Source organism: Diabrotica undecimpunctata, chromosome 5, assembly GCF_040954645.1.
Source record: "Diabrotica undecimpunctata isolate CICGRU chromosome 5, icDiaUnde3, whole genome shotgun sequence".
Classification (NCBI taxonomy): Eukaryota; Metazoa; Arthropoda; class Insecta; order Coleoptera; family Chrysomelidae; genus Diabrotica; species Diabrotica undecimpunctata.
Genome location: NC_092807.1, coordinates 99,771,566 through 99,793,935, shown reverse-complemented (window position 1 = coordinate 99,793,935; position 22,370 = coordinate 99,771,566). Strand labels below are relative to the sequence as shown.

The following is a 22,370-nucleotide window of genomic DNA, read 5'->3' as shown; positions in this document are numbered from 1 at the left end:
ACATCTTAGATCTAATGGACGTTCGGAGGCAGTATAAATCCATAAACAGAGCAAAATACAATGAAATACATAAAGAAATCCGAAAAAGAATTAAAGTAGCATAAGACCGATGGCTACAAGAATCCTGTTTAGAAATTGAGAAACTGGAGCAACAACATGACAGCTTCCATTTGCATAAAAAACTAAAAGAATTAACAGGCAAAAGAAGAACTTATGGGCAAAATATATTACAAGACTCTGGTGGGAGAACTTTAAGTGATAAAAAGGAGCGCTGTACCGAATGGGAAAATTACATCTACCAAGAAATAACATCTAACCGAAATACAGGCCCACCGATTCTAATCTCAGAAGTTCAGAAGGCTATCGACCAAGCGAAACGAAGGAAGGCTTCTGGTCCTGACGAAATACCTGCAGAATTGTTAAAACTATTAGATAATGAGAGTGTTGCGATTATCACATCCTTCTTTAATAAGATATACAGCAGCGGCAAATTACCAGACAACTGGTTAGAATCGATATTTATAACTATTCCCAAGAAAAAGAATGCCAGACAGTGTAGCGACTATCGACTTATCAGTTTAATGAGTCGCACGCTCAAAATTTTTATGTAAATATTGCATTGTCGCATATATAAACTTTGTGAGGGGATAAGTGGTGATGAGCAGTTTGGTTTCCGAAACGGTATGGGTACTCGAGAAGCTTTTTTTTGCATGCGAATACTCCTACAAACGAGCTTTGAGTTTAGGAAAAATATTTACGTATGTTTTATAGATTTCGAAAAAGCCTTTGATAGGGTACCACATAAATTATTATTTCAATGCTTAGACTCAGTTGGTCTGGACACGTATGACATTAGATTGCTTAAAAATCTTTACTACAATCAAACCGCTTGTGTTAGGGTGGAGCAAGAGGTTTTAGGTAAAGTTCCTCTTAAGCGTGGTGTCAGACAGGGATGTGTTATGTCACCGATGTTGTTTAATGCCTACACTGAACCAGTTTTTGAAATAGCGTTAAATAATCGCCGCGAACGTGTTAAGATCGGTGGTGAAATTATTAACAACATCAGATACGCCGATGACACCGCAATAATGGCAGAGAGTCTAGAAGATCTTCAAACCCTGTTAAATGCTGTAAACAACGAATGCACTGAAAAGGGCTTAATAATCAACGCAAAAAAAACAAAAGGGATGGTGGTCGGAAAAATTAATATCTAAGACTCAGTGCTAAGATTAGATAACAAAATCCTGGAAAGGGTGGAACACTTTAGATATCTGGGTAGCTGGATTGACTGCAGGCTTGAAAGTGATTTAGACCAGAATAGAACTCGCAAGGAAAAACTTTATTAACTGGCGTTCTGTATTATGCAGTAGAAGTCTGTCGTTGACCACACGTCTAAGAGTATCGAAGTGCTACGTCTGGTCTACTTTGTTCTATGGATGTAAAACCTGGACAACAAAAATAAAAAATCTCAACAAATTAGAAGCGTTTGAGTTATGGTGTTACCGTCGCATGCTCAGAATCCCGTGGGCAGCACATATCTAACAAACGCGTGCTAGAGACCGTGCACAAAGAGCGAGAATTGATCAACATCATCAAATTGAGAAACGTTCAATACTTCGGTCATATAATGAGAGAACCTAAATGTCGCTTACTCCGGTTAATCATTCAGGGCAAAATCGAAGGAAAACGTTGGGTCGGAAGAAAACGACTGTCCTGGCTGCGTAACATTAGACAATGGACAGGTCGAACGGTCGAGGAACTGCTTCAACTAGCTGCCGACCGAGAATCATTTCATCAGCTTGTCAATATGACGATAGCCAACGCTTGAATACAAGCACGGCACACAAAGAAGAAGAAGAATCGCCCTGTAGATTTCGGCATATTTTCCATGCCTGGAGAATATCATTACACTGCACCACAATGGAATTATCAGTCAACCTCGCACTAAAAACTCATCCTGTATATTTATCTTCAAATTTTCAAATTTATAACAAGATCTATAAGGACCTGACAGCTTAAATCCTTTGCTAGATTATTAAAATCTTATGGACTATTTATATCAGCATTAGTTTATACAAACTTATTAGTAGTTTATATTTAATCCCTACTCTAATTCTGTTCCGTCGATAAATGACAGTCCAATTACTTCCAGCATAGAATTGAAACCTGAACAACTGCATAATTTATTAATTCAAAAGTTATAGAGGGAATGAGAAGTTTAGTTTCCAGCATTTACAGGAATCTACATCGATGAATTATGCATGAATTGAGAGGTTGTACAACACAAATTTTGTTCGAGTGAGTTTATAGGACTCAATTGCATCCCTATTCAAATTGTTATATATCCACAGTCGGTTTATCCGTTTAGAGTTCGCCTTTGTTTACATCCAACATTGATTATGTATAATAATAATAAATTAACATGATGAAAACAATTCTCTGATAGTCGCAGGATTAAACAAGGAAAAAATAGCACAATGCAAATAAAAAAGACGAATAGGTCTATTCTCACATATTAGCTATCCTTTTCATAAGAAAAACCAAACGGTATATTATATAATATATAACACCGATTCTTCTTCTTCTTATGCGGTCCCCATTAACGAAGGTTGGCGACCACATTTTTAAAAGCTTCTCTGTCTTTTGCAACGTGGAATAATTCGTCTACAGTCATGTTTGTCCAGTCTCGAATATTTCGCAGCCATGACTTCCTCTTTCTACCTATTCCCTTTTTGCCGTCGACTCTACCCTGCATGATGACCTGCAGAAGACTATATTTATCATTTCTCAGTATGTGTCCAAGGTATGCAGTCTTGCATACTTTTATTGTTCTCAACAATTTTTTGTCTCGACCAATTCTTCTCAGCACTTCCTCATTGGTGACCCTGGCAGTCCATGGAATTCTCAACATTCTCCGGTATATCCAAAGTTCAAAGGCTTCAAGCTTCTTAACTATTTACGCTTTTAATGTCCATGTTTCTACCCCGTACAATAGTTGCGACCAGACGTAACATTCAACAAACCTCAGTCTCAGCGCAGTATTCAGATGTTTGTCACAGAACAATTGCTTGAATTTTAAGAACGCTGCCCTTGCCATTTCTATTCGTACCCTGATCTCTTGGTCTGGATCTAATTCTGTGTTGATGTAAGCTCCCATATATTTATATTTTGTCACTCTCTCTATTTGCTGTCCACCAAGAGTTAGTTGTTCATTATTTATTGGACTCCTTCATACTATCATAAATTTGGTCTTATCTGTGTTGATGTCAAGTCCCATTTGAATGCATTCACTATTTATTGCATCTAGTAAAGTTATATAACACCGATTACAAAGTTAAAATGAAAAAATCAAAAAAGCTCAAATACTGTATTTTTTTGCAACTGGCACCTCATTACAAATATCATTACAGTTATTTTCGTTACGTTTTTTATGGAATTTAATAAAAGTTTTGTGACATCCTTTAATTTAAAAGTTGTATCTTCTCTAGAAACTTCACCTTTTATATATATATATATATATATATATATATATATATATATATATATATATATATATATATATATATATATATATATATGCCGCTGCAACATATATCTCGAATAAGGTTGGTGAGATACAGCATCCCTGTCGCAAGCCTTTTGTAACCAGGAATTCTTCCGTTAGATATTTTCCTGTTTTTATCTGTGCCTTAGAGTCTCTATATAGTTCTTGTACAGCATTTATCAATGTGTGGTTGATGTTAGATCTTTTCAACGTTGTCCACAGTTTTGTTAAGGGGATGTTGTCATATGCTTTTTGCAGGTCTACAAAAGTAATATGAGTTTCTAGATTCTTAGCCGATCTTTTTTCTATTATTTGTTTAAGACAAAATACGTTATCGGTGCACGATCTTCCTGCACGGAACCCGCTTTGTTCTTCCTCTTCATTGTGCTTATATTCTTCCTCGATCATATTTCTCAAAATTCGTCCATACAGTCTGCTCAGGGTGCTGGTTACCGATATGCCTCTATAATTATTACAATTCCTTTTGTCCCCCTTTTTGTGTATTGAGGACATGTATGCCGTTCTCCATTGTTCTGGTACTGGGTGTCCATTTAGACACTGATTGATCACATAAGTTAATATTTCAAATAGTTTATGAGTTCCATTCTTAAGCATTTCAGCATAGATTCCCTCAGGTCCAGCGGATTTACCATTCTTTAGGGTCATTACAGCCTTCCTTACTGTTTCGATGTCTACCCTCGCTTCCTCTCCTTGTATATGTACTGACTGTGTTGGGGAGTTCGCTAGGTATTCTTGTCTTGTCTCTGTCAGCAAGCTTTCATTTCAAGCAGCGGCATTGGAAAGATGGAAAAGAAAGGTACATAGGATGGGTATAGAGCTTAGCAATGAATGTATATATACACTCCAATTTGCTGATGACCAGGTAGTGCTAGCGACCGACAGGGAAGACATGCAGTACATGCTAAGAAAACTGATAAAAGAATATAACGACTGGGGAATGAATGTCAATACAACAAAAACCAAATATCTTTGTATTGGAAACGAGTCAGATAACATAGACCTCGAAAACGGACAATATATTTCCTGCTGTCAGAGCTATGACTACTTGGGTGTTGCCTTTGACAATACAGGAACTGATACACGGGAAATAGAAAAACGAATCACTCAAGCAAAGAAAGTCTTAGGATGTCTCAATAGTATACTGTGGAGTAAAGAGATAACGAAAGGAAGGAAATTTAATATATATGAGACCATGATTAAAAATATTCTTCTTTATGGCGCTGAAACATGGAGAATTAGTGAAAAGAACAAAAAGCGAATAGAAGCAGTAGAGATGGATGCAATGAGAAGATCTTTAGGTATTTCCAGACGAGACCGAATCAGAAATGATGTAATAAAACAACGTATGGGAATAGAAGGAAATATAACTCAAGATATAGAGAAGAAACAATTAAGGTGGTATGGGCATGTTCAACGGATGCCAGCATCAAGACTCCCCAAAAAAGTAATAGAATGGCAACCGATATGTCGACGGAAAAGAGGAAGACCCAGATTAGAATGGCAACACGGCGTAAACAAGTCCATGAGCGAAAGAAATTTAACAACAAACGACTGCGAAGATAGGAAGAGATGGTGTTTAGGTATCGGACAACGTCGAAAGACGTTCTAAACCGATGTATATATATATATATATATATATATATATATATATATATATATATATATATATATATATATATATTCAGGGATTCTTCAGTATTCACTGCCTTCCCTCGCTCAACCATTTCCATCTCTCTCTGTTGTCCCATTCTCCATCGTTTAGGCCTCTCTTACTCATGGTGTCCTCTACTTCGTTCCTCCAGGATTTTTGGGGTCGTCCTCTTTTTATCATTCCTATGGGCTCCATTCGGTTATTCTCTTTATCCATCTGCTGTTGCTAGTTCTTCCTACATGTCCATACCATTTAGTCTTTTTTGTTCTATATATGTTAGTATGTCTGTTTCTATTGATGTTCTTTGCTTTATTTCGTCATTGCTTCTCCTGTCCATTCTTGTTACTCTGCAGCATCTTCGCAGGCTTTCCATCTCTGTTGTTACTATCTTACTGCTGTTTTTCTTGTTTATGATCCAATTTTCAGCCCTATATGTCATAATACTTCACACTAATGTTTTATAAATCTGTGTTTTTGTTTTCATATTTAGGTGTCTATCCCACCATACTGAGTTAAGTTGTCGGATTGCTGTTCTTATTTGTCCTAATCTTTGTGTAATTTCTTCCTCTGTTGTTGCCTTTTTCGTGATTATAAACCCCAAGTATTTGAATTTATCCTTTCCTTTGATTGTTACGTTGTCATTAATCTGTAGATCTTCTATGTCTTCTTCACTTGTAGATAGGTTTTTGCGAGGTTAATATCTAGGCCAGCCTTGGTACATTCTTCTTGTAGTTTCTTCATCATGTAGCTGAGCTATTTTTATGTATAAAAATCGACCTGGTTCCGTGGTTTTCATCTACTGTATAATTACGTAGAAATTACATTTATCCGTTACTTTAGGACGTCACTGTATAATATATTAATATTAAGTGTTCATTGATGAACTTAGCACGGTTAATAAAAAGACAAAAAGATTTGTAAATCCACCAAAAGAAAATTTTTATTTTCGTAACTGAAAAAATATTTTGTTTTACCAGTCTGAATTTTGAAAAACGGTGAAGGTAAATTTTTCTAAATACTATATTATGAGCTAGTTTACTTTAAAAATAATCAGTATTTTTCAGTAATCAGTAATCAGTAAATTCAACACTTTCTCAGATAATTTTATTTGAATGTTGGGTACAGATTAGTACAACTCTGTAAATGTCTCTCTGGGGGTCTGTGTTACACTTAATTACCAGTAGGTCGGTTTTTAAAATTTCGCATAGATCTTGCCCCTCACTATATCACATTCGTTAAAACTTTCCCTTACTCGATGGGCAGGTAGATGGGTACCCAAAGATGATTTGTTAAATTCTTCAAAGTGATTTTAAAGAAGTATTCTCTAACAAGACAAAGTATTCTATGAATGTAATAACATAAATACGCCTTATAAATCCAAAAATAGTACTACTGTTAAAAGAGAGAACTTGCTCCGTGAAAAAATTAAAGAGCGGAAAGAAAACACAGATAATTAGCTGCCCAAGATACAACATTCGGACTTTCTATTTTATTATTAAAAGAGTTTTTAATTTCATAGGATCTTTTTTTTAAGTATATGTAACTAAACAAATTATTGTACAACTCGCAATTTTTCAAAAGAACCTTATTAGTTTCCACTATATCCGTGCGACAATGGATTATGGCCTTGACGGAATTCCTTAACCTCTCTATTTGAAGCTTTGCATTTATAATGAGCTGTCAGTTGCCAACAAATAGACTTTAAATATTCTACTCAACCAACATCAACATATTGAATTAACGCATCGTTGAAAATACCGAATGCAAATACTATAATAAATAATGAAATAAAATAAAATAGCAGAATCGCAAAAAAAACATATTTTTCTCTGCCGTCTTTTCTCTACATAAAGACTGCAAAAGATGGTAAACATCACGTTTACCCTTGAAACAAACGTTTCAAGGGTAAACTATAAATGTATTTTCGGAATAAAATGTTATTCCTAACATCGCCCAATAGCTTGGATTTGCGGTGCACCTAAGTCGCTATCGAAGAGAAGACTTCTGACTTCTTGTTGCTTCATGAAATTTTTATTATTGTGTTGGGTTCTATGCTTAAAATGTTCAGTAAATATCTGCACATAAGATGAAATAGTTACTGACTTAAATCCCAACAATATAATTAGCCTCTTGTCTTTGTAGTAATAGGACTAGAAGAATTACAGTCGAATGATAGCATGAAACAGTCACATTCTATAAAGTTTATTATATATTGGTCAACTATCTTTGTCGTCGTTATTTGTAAAACATCAGTTGGATTATTTTTTTATTTTTATATCATTGTTGATTTATAAAGAAGTGTTTATATTACTATATTACTATAAATAGTCAATTCGTTGGCAAAAAATTGTATGTATCATGTGTAGGTGACAAAAGAAAGCGATTTAACAATTGAACAGATGCGATAACTTCTGTTTAATATCCCGTCCACTTGATAATTTGGCAGCTTCAAGTGAGAACTCCTACGCGGAGTCATGTAGGCCGATAACATTACCCATACTGTATACTCGTACACATACACATTCGCCGTATCTATTCCTAACACGGCGAATTTCATAACGATCTGTCAACATTAAACTAAACAAATGGCAATCGCATTACAAAATTCCTGTCAGGGAGAGAACGATCTGTCTCACTCTTTATCAAGACTGTACTTCCTCATTTTGAGCCTTTATTGGTCACATCCTCTACTAGGTTGCTGCTCGGATGGTTTTTTCAGTGTTTTCGCGCCTGCCCCACGGGACACTGTTTGCTATAACCACCGCGTTGATTTCGTCGACAAAAAAATGACAATCGGGATTAAGTTCAAATAAACTGGACACGGGGTTCCTACTCTTTGGGTCCGAAGGGTAGGATACCAGCAATATGGGAAGAGGGTAAGTGAAGAAGGACATTTACAACTTTTTTAATACTATTTGCGTTTTTTTTTGTAAACAGGATTTGAATTTTCAATTAGCATGCCATCTATTGGAAAACATATTTATTTATTAACAATATACAGGGTGATTTAGAACTATTGGTGTATAGACAAAAGATAGGTTACTTGGAGTAAAATATAGATTTTATTACTTAATAAAATAATAAAATAGAAGTCGCTGTTGAAAAAGATACATATGTTAAACTTAAATTCTTTTTCGTTATATATATATATATATATATATATATATATATATATATATATATATATATATATATATATATATATATAATTTGTACTTTAGTCAGAGAATATTATATTATATTATGGTTGTTTTATTTTCTTATAGAAGGTGCCACGTGTATGATCTTGATAATGAAATTGAGTCGAAACTTTTTTTGTCAATAATTTTTAATGATTTTCACTTTAATTTATGTATACTATCGTTTGGTGTATCAGATAATTATTACTGGTAACTCTCAGTTATTGTAACAGACTTATTGTTGCTTCAACATGATAAAATAGTGTACAGTTTCCCTTTTATTACTTCATATTACCTATATTATTACTACAAATATTATTACCGAAATTTAATTTGAATGGTACGTTTAACGAACTGATTATTTAACTTTTTATTTAGGTCTACTTTTCAAAATTATTTGGAGGTGGGAAATAATTTTCCCACTTCCCAAAACTTTAGCATATTTTTAAATCGAAGAAGCAATAACAAACTAATTTGATATAATTATTTAATTGAAAAAAAAATCTAAGTAAAAATCCTTTATAAAAGGTATATATAAATTAAAAACCCAAACGGGCTATGTCATGCAGACAAAACGTTTTCGGAAACCATGTTCCATCATCAGTGTCCTAAAAAGTATATAACCACTTTAATTAAAAAGAACATGAAGTTAAAATTTTGACCATGAAGGTTAATACAAAATGTGGTTAGGTGTACATGTTTTGAGCCACTAAATATCAGGGTAAAAACCAGTTAAAATGTATCTATTATAATTTGTTTTACATTAGTTGGTATTATATTTTATGATGTTAGAGTTACCAGTGGATATGGTAACATGGCGACGTATGACTCTACATGAAGTTGCTGGTCCTGAGACGAAGTGTCTACGAGGACTTGATGATAGCAACTGATTTGAATGACAAAATTGACATGTTAGGTCGGAAGTTCGAACAGAGCAGTCATTGTAAGTTGATGTCTGTGTTTAAATATGACAGAAGACATCAATATTTAAAAATTTGAATAAGTTAAAGTTAAAATAATTTAACAGTAGCAACCATCAATGTTGTAGTATTAAATTGTGAATGTGTCCTGAATTTATGTTAGGAACCTGGAGAAAAGTGTTTTATTGATTGATGTATAAGGAATAAATTGTGGTGAAGAATAGTGTGGGTACTGATAGGCAACCAACTATACATACATAGGTCCAATGAATTAGTGTGAAATCAGGATTCTAATAAAAAGCCCCTTATGTTTTGCATCATTTGGTACCTGGAAAATGCAGAAAAGACATATGTGGGAAGTTGGATGCTTGAGACTTTATTGTTCATGGGTGAAATAGGAAAAATATTTTTTGAAAATGATATTCAGTGAATGCAATAAAATACTTTTGTAATGTGGTGTTCATGAGGTAAATAACTTATATCTTGAGCATAGAAGGCCCTCTATGTTAAAAGACAACATTTGGTACCTGGTAAATATAAAAGGATTCTCAAGTTACAAGTTCATGAACATAAATAACTGGTTATGTGCTATTGGATACAGTTGGTTAGTTGTTGTATGTTAACAACTATAAGAGACGATTATAAATTGATGGTTGAAACGTAATTTTATAATATAATTTAATAATTTTTTGTGATACATGGTATACAGCCAGCTACAGGAACTTAGTTTCCTTGTGAGAAAAAAAATCATTCAAAGAATTCCATGAAAGCTTGTAAAACAAGCATGAATGCACGAAGGTACCTGGCATGACATAAATACATTTTTAGTTCTTTTTTTAGCTGCTATATACAGAGCCTACACCTCTTATGAGTTTTGTCTTTATTGGGCTTATGATTCTTCTTCTTCTTTTTCTTCTTCTTCTTCACGTGCTTCTTCGCGTTCCATATCAGAATTATCTGACGTTGGCAATCACCATTGCGAAGGCTTCTCGATTTTCTGCAATATGGAATAATTGTCTTGCATTTGATATCTGAGTCTATTCACGAATGTTTTTTAACCAAGAAACGTGGTTTCTTCCTAAATAGTAGAAAAAAATAAAAAAAAACATGATACTCCTCTATGCAGAAAGCAACTTTTCCGCGCTATTACATTTCGAATAAAAAATAAAAAAATATATATACATATATATATATATATATATATATATATATATATATATTAAACTTAGTCTAACGAAGATAAATGTTAAATTAATATTCTCCCCAGTTATATACATTTAACTCCCATTTTTTTGTTTTCAATCTTCATAAACTGATGAAGCGCTTTGTGCAAAATTATGCTAAAACAGCTTTGTCGATCTAATTAGAACGTTACCTTTGTCAGTTTGCCATCAAGAGTAAACGAAGTGTCGATGGCAAAACCCTTTTAATTGGCGCTTGTTTTGACAGAGATTGTTAAAGGATTTTAATAAGGATTCAAGGATACCTGCTTTTGAAGAGTTGTTGCAGATCCGTATCAAAACTATTGACATATGCTTCATAACCAGACTTAGGCAAATATGAATATCCATAAGTGAAGTATCCGCGCATAAATATATACGATTTTTGTCAATAATATGCAAAAAAATTGATTTTTGTCAAGAGCATGCAGAAAAAATTCAACATAGCATTCAACAAAGCCCACTTAGAATTTTATAGTATATTAAAATTGCAATAATTAACAATTGTAACAATTGTTTACAAACAATGTATACGATACGCTGATGACACGCTAATAGTAACAGATAACCTAGCAAATTTACAGTTTTTGATGGAAAACATAAACACCCATACCAAAAAATATGGTCTAAAACTGAACATCAAAAAGACTAAATTCATGATTGTAACAAAGAAGCTATACACCAATGTGAATTTAACCATAAATAATCAGCCAGTTGAAAGAGTTACGTCCTACAAATATTTAGGGGTTTGCTTCACTGATACTAATGACCAGACAAGAGAAATCAAGAGGCGAATAGAGATAGCGAGACAATCGTTTGTCAAAATGAAAAAGTTCCTATGCAGCCGGGACATAAATATAAACTTAAGAACGAGAATGTTAAGGTGCTATGTTTTCTCCGTTCTGCTGTACGGCATGGAAGCCTGGACACTGAAAAAGATAAACATCAAAAACATTGAGGCATTCGAGATGTGGTGTTACAGGAGAATGTGGAAAATACCATGGACAGAAAGAGTAACAAATCAAGATGTTCTGCTGAAGATAGGGAAGGAATGCGAAGTCATAAAAACCATACAAACGAAAAAACTAGAATATCTGGGCCATATAATGAGAGGAGAAAAGTACTCTCTTCTTAGACTCATAATCCAAGGAAAAATCTCTGGAAAGAGAAATGTGGGACGTAGGAGGATTTCCTGGTTGCGAAATTTAAGGGAGTGGTATGGGTGCAGTTCAATACAGTTGTTCAGAGCTGCAGCCAACAAAGTGAAGATTGCTGTGATGGTAGCCAACCTCCGATAGGAGACGCTACTGCAAGAAGAAGAATGTTTCAAAAATTTTTGTATTAAAAATTGACGATTTCTGTCAGAATATAGATATTAATGAATAGAAAAGCTTATTTCGACATCAACTGATGTGATAGCAGCATACTTTCACAGAAGAAACCTGAAGATTTGCTACTTAAATCCTAAATTTTTTTCAATGTAAAATTTGGGGTCCTATTAACGTTTTCAAAAGAAAAAATAAATGTTTTTACTGAATACCAATACTTTCCGAAAGCGGATTTTGCTTTAGGCATTGTTGTTTGTTGTTGTTTAGAGTACAAAAGCATAATTGGCTTTTAGAAAATGAAATTGTTATGTAACGATTTCATTTTTTAATGTTCCATGAGCAGAAGAAATTGCTAGATTGTTATCATCAGAGAATTCAAAAATTAAACTTTTATTGGGTTCAAAGTGATTGGCATAAAATAAATATAGCCTCTACGAAGGTTGCCCATCTTGTTAATACTGGTTGTGGATCAAGTAGTGTGTTAGGAAGCCTGTCTTTATACAGTTAAAGTCTTAATGGCGCTTAACAAACACTTTGTACATTCGAAATTAAATCATTGACAAGAGGAAAGTTTGTTCTAATGTATTTAACAATACTTTTAATACCATGGTCCAACATGTTACATCAATTATTTTGGAATATAATATTTATAACTGTTTCCTTGTCTTTACCATATTTTATGTGAAGCAACATCAGACAAAAAAATCAAGAGTTTTTAGTGAGGTACAGCAGTTTGAAGATAAAAGGTATAGAGTACAAGTGAAATCAGCTAAAACACTGCATATGACAAAGAAATTCCCTTACAAATGCAGCTTTGGCTTGGTGCACAGGATGAATGGAATGCAATTCCTCAAGGATATGTCCAACATTTACTTGCAAGCATGACGAGATGAATTCAAACAGTAATAAGAGCTAAAGGAGAAATACTTGTCGGAGAAATGATGTCGCACCTTATTCTATTTTGGTTTAGTTTTGAAGTAGGTCTTAAGGCCAGATTCTATGTAGTCTTCTTGTGACTGGACCATTGTTGAATAATTCCCTTACTTTATAATAATTTTCATGGTGAATGGTACGTTCATTTTATGACTCCGTGGCTTGATGGATTTCTTCTCTGATGAAAGGAATCTTTAAGTCACAGTGAAGTGTTTGATTACTTACGTACCATGGTGCATCCACTATTGATCTTAGCACTTTAGACTGGAATCTTTGGATGATATTCAGCGACGTTGGCTTTACTCAGCACCATAGGTGTTGTCTGTACAACCAGGTAGATTTGAGTATGGCTTTGTATAGAAGAATTTTGTTTTGGATTTTAAGTTTTGATTTACGTCCAAGGAGTTAATACGTTTACCGGAATTTTAAGTCGAGCCGTTTTCTTTTGGTCTATATATGTTTCTTCCAAGTGAGATGTTGGTCAAGATGAAGGCCAAGGTATCTAGCGTCTGTTACTGTTGGTATTCTTACATTTACCATTCTTACTGGTGGGAATATGTTGTGACGGTTGGTAAATGTTATTTGAGTTGATTTGGTTTTATTTACTTTTTTTACTTATTTCGTATACCAACCACTGAGTATGTTCAGATGATGTTGCAGGTTTTCTGAGGCTTGTATGGGGTCTTCATTTATAGCTAGTATTGCGATGTCGTCAGCAAAAGAAGCGATTGTAGTATTATTAGTCTCCTGTGTATCGGCTGTGTAAAGTGAGAAAAGCAGAGGAACTAGAACACTACCCTACTGGACTCCGGAGTTGATAGGACAGAAGTTGGATTGTTGGTCTTTGAATTTTACAGAGATATATCTTTTTGATATGTAGGATTAAGTAGGAGCAAATTGTTACTGGATATTGCTATTTTTAATTTGTTAAGCAAACCTCTGTGTCAGACTTTGTCAAACGCTTGTGAAATGTCTAGAAATATAGCGTTACAGTATTTCTTTTCTTCAAGACTTTTTGATATTTCATTTCTCATTCGATGGACTTGTTGGGTATCTCCCTCTCTCATTAGCCTTAAGTAATCCAACTTTGAACAGAGACTTCCCCCAAATCAATCCAGTGTTTTCTATTTTGCGGTACTTGCTTCCAGTTGTGTCCTCCAATCTTCTTAATATTATCAGCCCATCTCATTTGTGGTCTTCCTCTGCTTCTCTTTCCTAATCATTGTCTCAATTGTTGTATTTCGTGGTTCCATCTTTTATCCTTCAGTCGGGCATTGTGTCCTGCGAATCTCCATTTTAATTTGTCAGCATGTTCTCCTGAGTCTTTTACTTTGGTTTAGCTTCTAATCCATTTGTTTGTTTTTTTGTCTATAAATTTAACCCCGAGCATTGATCTTTCTATCGCTCTTTGTGCCTTTACTATTTTTTCCTTCTAGCCTTTACTATTATATTTATTGGTATTTGCTTTGGTTTTCGCATCTATTTGTATTTTCATTTTAGCTTTCTTGTAAATATTATGTATGAGAATCCTATATCAGGAGTCTATCCTGCAATTGTTCATAGTTCTTTCTATTGCTCAAATTTCTATGGAGTCCAAATTTCTATTAGCGTTCTGACTGTTAGAAGATGATCCGCTGTGCTGTAACCTTTTCGGAATCCTGCCTGCTCTACCGGTTGATAGCTATCGAGCTTCGACGTTAACCTGTTAGTTATTATTCTAATAAACAGTTATAGTTTGTTTTATTTCGAAGGATTCTATCTTAGGGAGTATTTCTGAGATGACATTCGTTATCTTTCAAAAAAATGTGCAAGAGTACATTTGTGGTATGTGTGAGTTTGCGATCAGTTCGTGGTGGAGATTGCAATGCCGCTTTTTGCACATGTGTGGTGAAGTATTGAGCAGCTGTATCTATGTCATGTATAGATTTGGTCCGCAAATTGAGATTGGTATTTTCTTCTAGGTAGGATTAAAAAAATCTGCCCAGTTGATGTTTTTTTATGTGAGTCGAGGAGATGGTGGGTTGTTTATAACTGTGGTACACAGGCTCATAATAACCGGTGTATGATCCGATGAGAGACCATAGCTGGATTCTATTTCTGGACACTCCTTTGCTTATGTAGTAGTCCAGTAGATCTGGAAGTTTTCTAGAGGTTTGAGTAATTTAAATTATCATTTAAGTTTAGAGTAAAATATCCTTATTTAAGGAAAGAGACAGTTAAGATTTGATTTCCCTAAGCCCCTAATAGGGCTCGTCAGAAATGGCTATTCAAGTCACTTTGAATGGGAAAATAAATCTTTTCTATCTTAGGAAGCAACTCTAACATGGCTTCGTATAGCCGCAAATAGCGACATCTGATATTAAAATCCGTAAACTAATTTTCGAAACCCAATTCAGATTTTTGCTTTAATCTGTGCCTTCTAAGAATTGCAAGGCAAAACAGACGTTGATAAAGATGTTATTAGAGACATGGGGAATCTAAAAATTGCATTCCACAACATATCTCCTCAACTAAGCAAAAATCCTTAACGAATTGCTTTCTTGTACTCGTACAGAGTATATCGGAATAAAAGGAAAAAGACAGTTAAGATTTGATTTCACGTACAGTGCGTCTGTGTATTCGCCTTAATAGGGTTCATCAGAGACGGATATTCACAGTCGCTCTAAACGTGAAAATAAATATTTTCTGTCTTAGGAAGCAACTCTAACATGGCTTTGTATAGACGCATCATCTGATATTAAAGATATTAAAAAATGGCAACATCTGATATTAAAATTCGTAAACTAATTTTAATATTAGGGCCAAATAGGTATGGCGGATACGCAGACGTACTGTACGTGAAATCAAATCTTAACTGTCTTTTTCGTTTTATTCCGATATACTCTGTACGAGTACAAGAAACCAATTCGTTAAGGATTTTTGCTTAGTTGAGGAGATATGTTATGGAATGCAATTTTTAGATTCCACATGTCTCTAATAACAGCTTTAACATCTTTAATCAACGTTTGTTTTGCCTTGCAATTCTTAGAAGGCACAGATTGAAGCAAAAATCTGAATTTGGTTTCGAAAATTAGTTTACGGATTTTAATATCCTTATCTACCTTAATTTTTTTTTAGCATAAACACTTAAAATAATTGTTCATTAAACTTTGTTAAAATAAACTCTTCTTCACAATAAACGACTTGATTGACCAAAACTTATTTTCAAAAAAAAAAATTTGAAAATTCCAAAATATTCGATATTCTTGTCCATGAGTGTGGTACCTATACAAAAAAAAGTTGTGTCCTTTAAAAAATCTGGATGTGTTTATACGTGGAACAATGATCATCAAGTAATGCAATGAAAAGATTCATTAATAATTTTCACTGAACATATCAGTAAAACAAACAAGTTAATAAAATAAAATTTTGACCTATTTAAAAATTCTTGATGGCATACATAGATAAAGTGTTCGAATTGGAATGCTCTTTCCCTTGTGACTAGCAACATCAACAAATGATCGAAAAGACGCCCCAAGGAAGAAAAATTGACTTAATTGCAATATTACTTTTAATGAGCTTTTAGAACTAAATAATTTATGCTTCAAATTACTAGTTCATCCTTTTACGAAATCTTATTAAAAGTTTAATGGAATTCTTGCAACACTGAAGAGTTTGCCAATTTATTTTAACTAAAACCGCCAGGTTTTTGTATTTGAAACTATACTTCTGTTTAGGTTAACGAAGTCAGAGAGGACGCGGGAAATTCCCTGTTTTGTGAGCCGAACGCAAAACACCAAAATGCTTTTACTTTTTTAATGAAATAAATCTCGTAAGCTTCAGTCAAGTTCGGATCAAACGATTTTGTTTTTGTTTATGGTATTAGTTTGCAGATAAAATTGTTTGAAATGTTTTTCTCTTACAAAAGAAAATACTTAAATATAATTTATTTGTTTGCGGCATATTTTAGCTAACAATTTTTGGCAATTGTCGGGGTTGTTCACAGAAGGAAAAGTTCGATTCAAAATAAAATAACTTGGTAAATACACTGCTTAACAAAATACTCAGATGGCGTCATATTTTGACCAAATTACCTATAATCAGTTCTCTCATTCTGTGAGTAGCGTCTCCAGTAATGGTCGTTGGTTACAGATTGCAATAAATTAATTCTTTAAAGCCCAATCATATCCAGTTTCTAATGTTATGTAACCCTGAGAGCTTTTTCATAGCTATTTCACTTTTCCTCCCTCCATCTATGTGACATATATTATTATTAACTAAGGAATGTAGTACTTTTGATTATGCAATCAATGGCCTCGGAAAGCTGTCTTCCTTAATTTTATTAAGATAAGTGTCTGTCACGGTTGACTCTTCACACCACATCATCATTTCAAATTGCTTTAAGTCAGTGGGTTATTTGCAGTGAGTTTGAATAACCGACTAGTATAATTTTTGTTATATTTATTTCTTTTGAAACCACATCTATTGCTTTCGGTTTTCAGTAACTGTAGCAGACTTAACATTTATTCGTCAGATGCTGTTGTTGTGAGTTGTATTGTCTGCATATTAAAGGTTGGAGATCTGTTTGCCTATAATAAAGGTACCGCTGGTCCATTTGTCAAGTGTTTTCTCCTTATATATTCGCCATAAAAGTTAAAAAGGTTTGAAGATAGAATGCATCCTTTACTGATACCCATACTGACTTTAAAAGGGTTGGAATTACGGTTTTCAATTAAATTCTGGTTTTACTATTCTGGTATGGCTCTTCATCAGAGCTAATACATGATTGGGAACTCCCGTTTCGTGTAGAATTTTCTACAAAACTTCCAGTCTACACAATCAAATGCCTTCGAATTCAGAAAGCAGATGATCATAGGAATTTGGATTTCTCGATTAATTTCAATAATTTGTGGAGAAGTGCTACAGAGGAGTTAAAGAGTATGCTTTTTTAATTAGATAGAGAAAAAAAGAAATATTGGTCTTGAAAGGACCTATGAGAAAACAAAAATAGTGATTAAAATCTAAGAGAGAACAAGTCTCTGAGATCAAAATCAGACTTTTGAGATAGCACGAACAAGAACAAGATGAGACAACATTGGGAAATAATGGAATGCTGCAACGGAGAACCAAAAGAAGACCACAGATCAGGTGGGTAGATGATTTAAAGATATAGGCCGATCCAAAATGAATCAAAATAACAATTGTAAGTGGAGGGTCAGCGGGGAGGTGTGTTTTGTGTTTCGGTTCCTTTGATTCTTGTTTTTGGGATTGTCGGTTCAGCAGGTTGTGGTTCTGTAGTTGGTTTGTTTTGTGTTTCGGTTGTTTGTAGGACTGGACTGGTCGTAACTGATGTATTTGTCTTCGGTTTTGCATTTGAGGTATTTCTGTAGGAATGTTGGGTTTATTTTTGATTTGATTGTCAGTAGAAGAAATTTTTCGGGAGGGTTGACTCTCAGCTTGATCCGATATGTTTCTATATGGTTTGCTGTATCAGAACTTGCGGATGGGTTAGGGCTAGGAGTTCTAACGTTTGATCTGTTTGTTATGGATAGGTATTTGCTTCCTGTAGGCTGTTTTTAGGTCTGTTAGCGTCATCTAGTATGATGACAATATTATCAACATATTGTTACATTGGTCCGAATACCAGTAAGTGGCTTCTTAAATTTGCAATCAAATATTGACTAAGCAGAAGTTTCCAAAATCCTTAAAAAAAAGTAAGATTATCCCAATATCTAAACCTGGAAAGACCCTGCACTACCTGAGAGCTACAGACCAATCGCTCTTTTAACCGTCTGCAATAAGATATTTGAGAGGATAATCCAAACGAGATTATTTTACCATGCAAAGCCAAATATTTCTCAAGAACAAGCTGGATTCATGCCGGGAAGAAGCTGTGACGATCAAGTCCTCTCCTTAACAACATTTATTGAGAACGGAGTCCAGAAGAAACTTAAAACAGTAGCAGCTTTCGTAGACTTGACGTGCGCCTACGACATAGTGTGGAAGGAGGGTCTTTTATTTAAAATATACCAGATGGTACCATGCCGTTCGTTCAACAGTTTGATAAACCAAATGCTAAGTGACAGACTTTTCCAAGTACACCTAAATGGGAAAAACAGTAAGTTCAGAAACCTGCAAAACGGCTTACCACAAGCGTCAGTTATGTCTCCTCTTCTTTTTAATATTTATACGTCAGATGTACCAACTACCACCTCGCGCCAATTTATTTATGCTGATAACATGGCTCTGGGTGCTCAAGAAGAAGACATGAAAATCGCCGAAACCACCATAGAAGCAGATCCAAACACTGTTAACAGATACTTTAAGAAATGGGGCCTACAACTAAAGCCATCGAAGACTGAAGTAACAGCTTTCCATCTTAACAACCACAAGGCAAATTACAGACTAAACATAGAATGCGATGGAACATTCTAAAGCACAGTTCGAACCCAAATTCCTCGATGTACCACCGTTTCCATCTCTCTCTGTTGTTCCATTCTCCATCGTTTAGTCCTCTCTTACTCATGGCGTCGTCTACTTCGTTCCTCCAGGATTTTCGGGGTCGTCCTCTTTTCCTCCTTCCTCCTCTCCTCCTTCCTATGGGGCTCCATTCGGTTATTCTTTTTATCCATCTGCTGTCGCTAGCTCTTCTTACATGTCCATACCACTTTAGTCTTTTTTTTTCTATATATGTTAGTATGTCTGTTTCTATTGATGTTCTTTGCTTTATTTCGTCATTACTTCTCCTATCCATTCTTGTTACTCTGCAGCATCTTCGCAGGCATTCCATCTCTGTTGCTATTATCTTACTGCTGTTTTTCTTGTTTATGATCCAATTTTCGGCCCCATATGTATAATACTTCGCACTAATGTTTTATAAATCTGCGTTTTTGTCTTCATATTTAGGTGTCTATCCCACCATACTGAGTTAAGTTGTCGGATTGCTGTTCTTGTTTGTCCTAATCTTTGTGTAATTTCTTCCTCTGTTGTTGCCTTTACATATATCCCTAAATACATTCTATACATACAATATTCTATTCTATTTTATTCTATATATATATATATATATATATATATATATATATATATATATACTATTACGTCACTTGTTATGACTAGTTAAGAAGCCTACGTCTGTTTATTACCTTCCTCCAAATTTCACTATTATAAGTATAACCGTTCAAAAAATACCAGGGGGGAACGGACTTTTGACTAGCACTGTATAGCCTTAAAATGGTTTATATGAGCAATATGTGTATTTATTCTCAATTTTGAACTATATTACCTTCACCTCGATGAACTTAATATATTCTCTTTACCTTGATGTACCAGATATCTCAGTTTCATTCTGGCATATTTTATAGCTTTCCTAAAGATCGGTGTACCAACGATCTCTTTTCCAGCTTCCGGTATCTGTTCGTTTCGGATATTGGCAATCATCTGTACCTTTCTACCCCTAGAGGGTTGTCAAGGCAATTTTAATGCTCTTGAAATTTAAATGGAAAAATTAATATTGGGTTCGAACCCATGCAATTTGGCTTTAATTAGCAACTTCAAAACAATCTTTTTATAATTTATTAATTATTAATTAAAAGGGTCTACTTGGGGGAATTAAAAATTGAAGGGTAATAATTTTATCAATCATCTAATAAAGGAGGTTTTTTATTATTCATTTTATTTCACGAAGGAAACTCATATGTTTTCTGCAAAGATTTCTACGTTATTTACTAATTATTGTTAAAAGTTAAATCCAAAAATACAATTTTCTCGATTTTTTTCTTACTATTAAAAAGGTATGTAATTAAAATATAATCTTAAAATCTTAATCTTTTATAACTTAAAAAAAAAACGTAAAATAATTTTAAAGCTAAATAAATATGATAAAATAATTCATTCTACATATGAGGCTATGAGTGCAATAACGGACCAACCCAAAAAAATTCAAAATTTATTTTATTGTAGAATATTAGCCGTCCAGTTGAAATCTATTAGCCGTATTAGCCACATTTTTCTATTTGTTACTACATGGCTGCACTAATGTAGTTTTGAAACTCCATATTTGATAGGATCTTAGAGAAGCAAAGTGAACCATGCGCGGTTAGTCCACTGTGCTGCTGACAGCTAGAGGTTTTTCCATCATTCTTTTATGAATAAACCAGGTTTTACTTTTTATCCAGTTAGGAAGGTGTTGAGCATAAAGTGTGCAAACCATTTACTCAAGCAGTATTTCAAGTCTCTGCTGGAAGAGTAGACAGACTGGTCAAACGTAAATCCGTAGGAACACCACCACCTTATGATAAACGTGACAAACATTCACTGCACAATAAAACATCCGACGCAAAGAAAATGGAACTAAGAGAGTTTATTAAAAAATTTCCATGGTATGAATCTCATTATGGCTGGGAAAAAAAGCAACCATTGGAAATACTTGTCTCCGGATTTGAGTCTCTGTATGAAATGTACGAGTTATATAAAGGTGAAACACAGAATCCTCTATCCTATTTTATTTTCCGAGAATCGTTCAACAAGGAATATAATTTACAGTGTCATCCACCTATAACTGATTCTTGTAAGAAGTGTGATTTATGTGAAGTCAAAATAAAGGCAGCCAATAGTGAATTAAGTAAACAACTTGAAACTGAAAAAGAACTTCATCAAATTTTGATGAAGACTTTACCTACACCTGTGCTTAACACAGAAATTTATTACTACAAGCGGCAATTGTGCTTCCTCCTCATTGCTCTCACAAAATTCAACCATTGGACGTTGCATTCATAAAGCCCTTGAGCTTGTATTATGAGGATGAGATAAGGAAGTGGCTTAGGTCGCATCCAGGGATAGTGGTTCAGCTTTTCGACATATCAACACTTTTTGGCTAGGCTTTCTTAAGTGCAGCAAATATGAGAACTGCCATTAATGGCTTTAAAAAGCTGGTATCTGGCCATCCAATATGAATAAATTCACTGAATATCTAACAACAGATATTCCCTTGGAAAATCCTGTTGGTAGTACAATCCAGGAAACTTCGCCAGCTATGCCAGAGACAACTGACTCAACGCCAACTACACCAGTACAGAAGCATTTCTCCTCGCCCCATGTTCATTCCACGCCCGTAGTTGATAATCCTGTCAAAAATAATCCATCCATACCGAACATGCTGTCCTTACCGCCTCACCTTATAAGGTTGAACTGGAAGATTCTTTAAAAAAGATGCAAGCTATAAAAGAAGCTAAAGAGAAAAAAATTAAACGCAGATTAATGTTTAAAAATGATGAAAACAAACCCAGAGAAGTTGAAACTTAACGAAAAGTGAAAGAAAGTAAGAACGAACAGGTTAAAACCAAGGCAAAGAAACAAAAAATATCTGAAACTGAATCCGAAGATAGTGCAGAAGAAGATACGGCCTGCTTGTATTGCCATGATTGCTACTCTAAGTCCAATGAAGGCTGGTGTTCTTGTAGCATTTGTAAGAAATTGGCACATCTAGCATGTGCTGGTTTAGACAGTGAAGATGATGAAAGCGTTCTAGTCTGTGAACATTGCCAATGATATTAGGTATAGTATGGGGCACACCATTGTACCCCGGGGGGTGGGG

At 34.4% G+C, this 22,370-nt stretch overlaps 1 protein-coding gene across 4 annotated transcripts in view; it reads left to right on the top strand.

Moving 5' to 3' along the window:
* nemy (cytochrome b561 family member no extended memory) overlaps nt 1–22,370 on the top strand; it is a 286,552-nt gene that overhangs the window by 64,626 nt on the left and 199,556 nt on the right. The window contains exon 1 of one of the 4 annotated variants that reach the window (XM_072532343.1): nt 7,899–8,092. The exons of the other annotated variants lie outside the window; for them this stretch is intronic. Coding sequence (XP_072388444.1) covers nt 8,082–8,092 — 11 coding nt within the window. The 5' untranslated portion in view covers nt 7,899–8,081. Of the gene's footprint in view, nt 1–7,898; nt 8,093–22,370 lie in introns of those variants that run through there. 4 annotated transcript variants of the gene reach the window in all.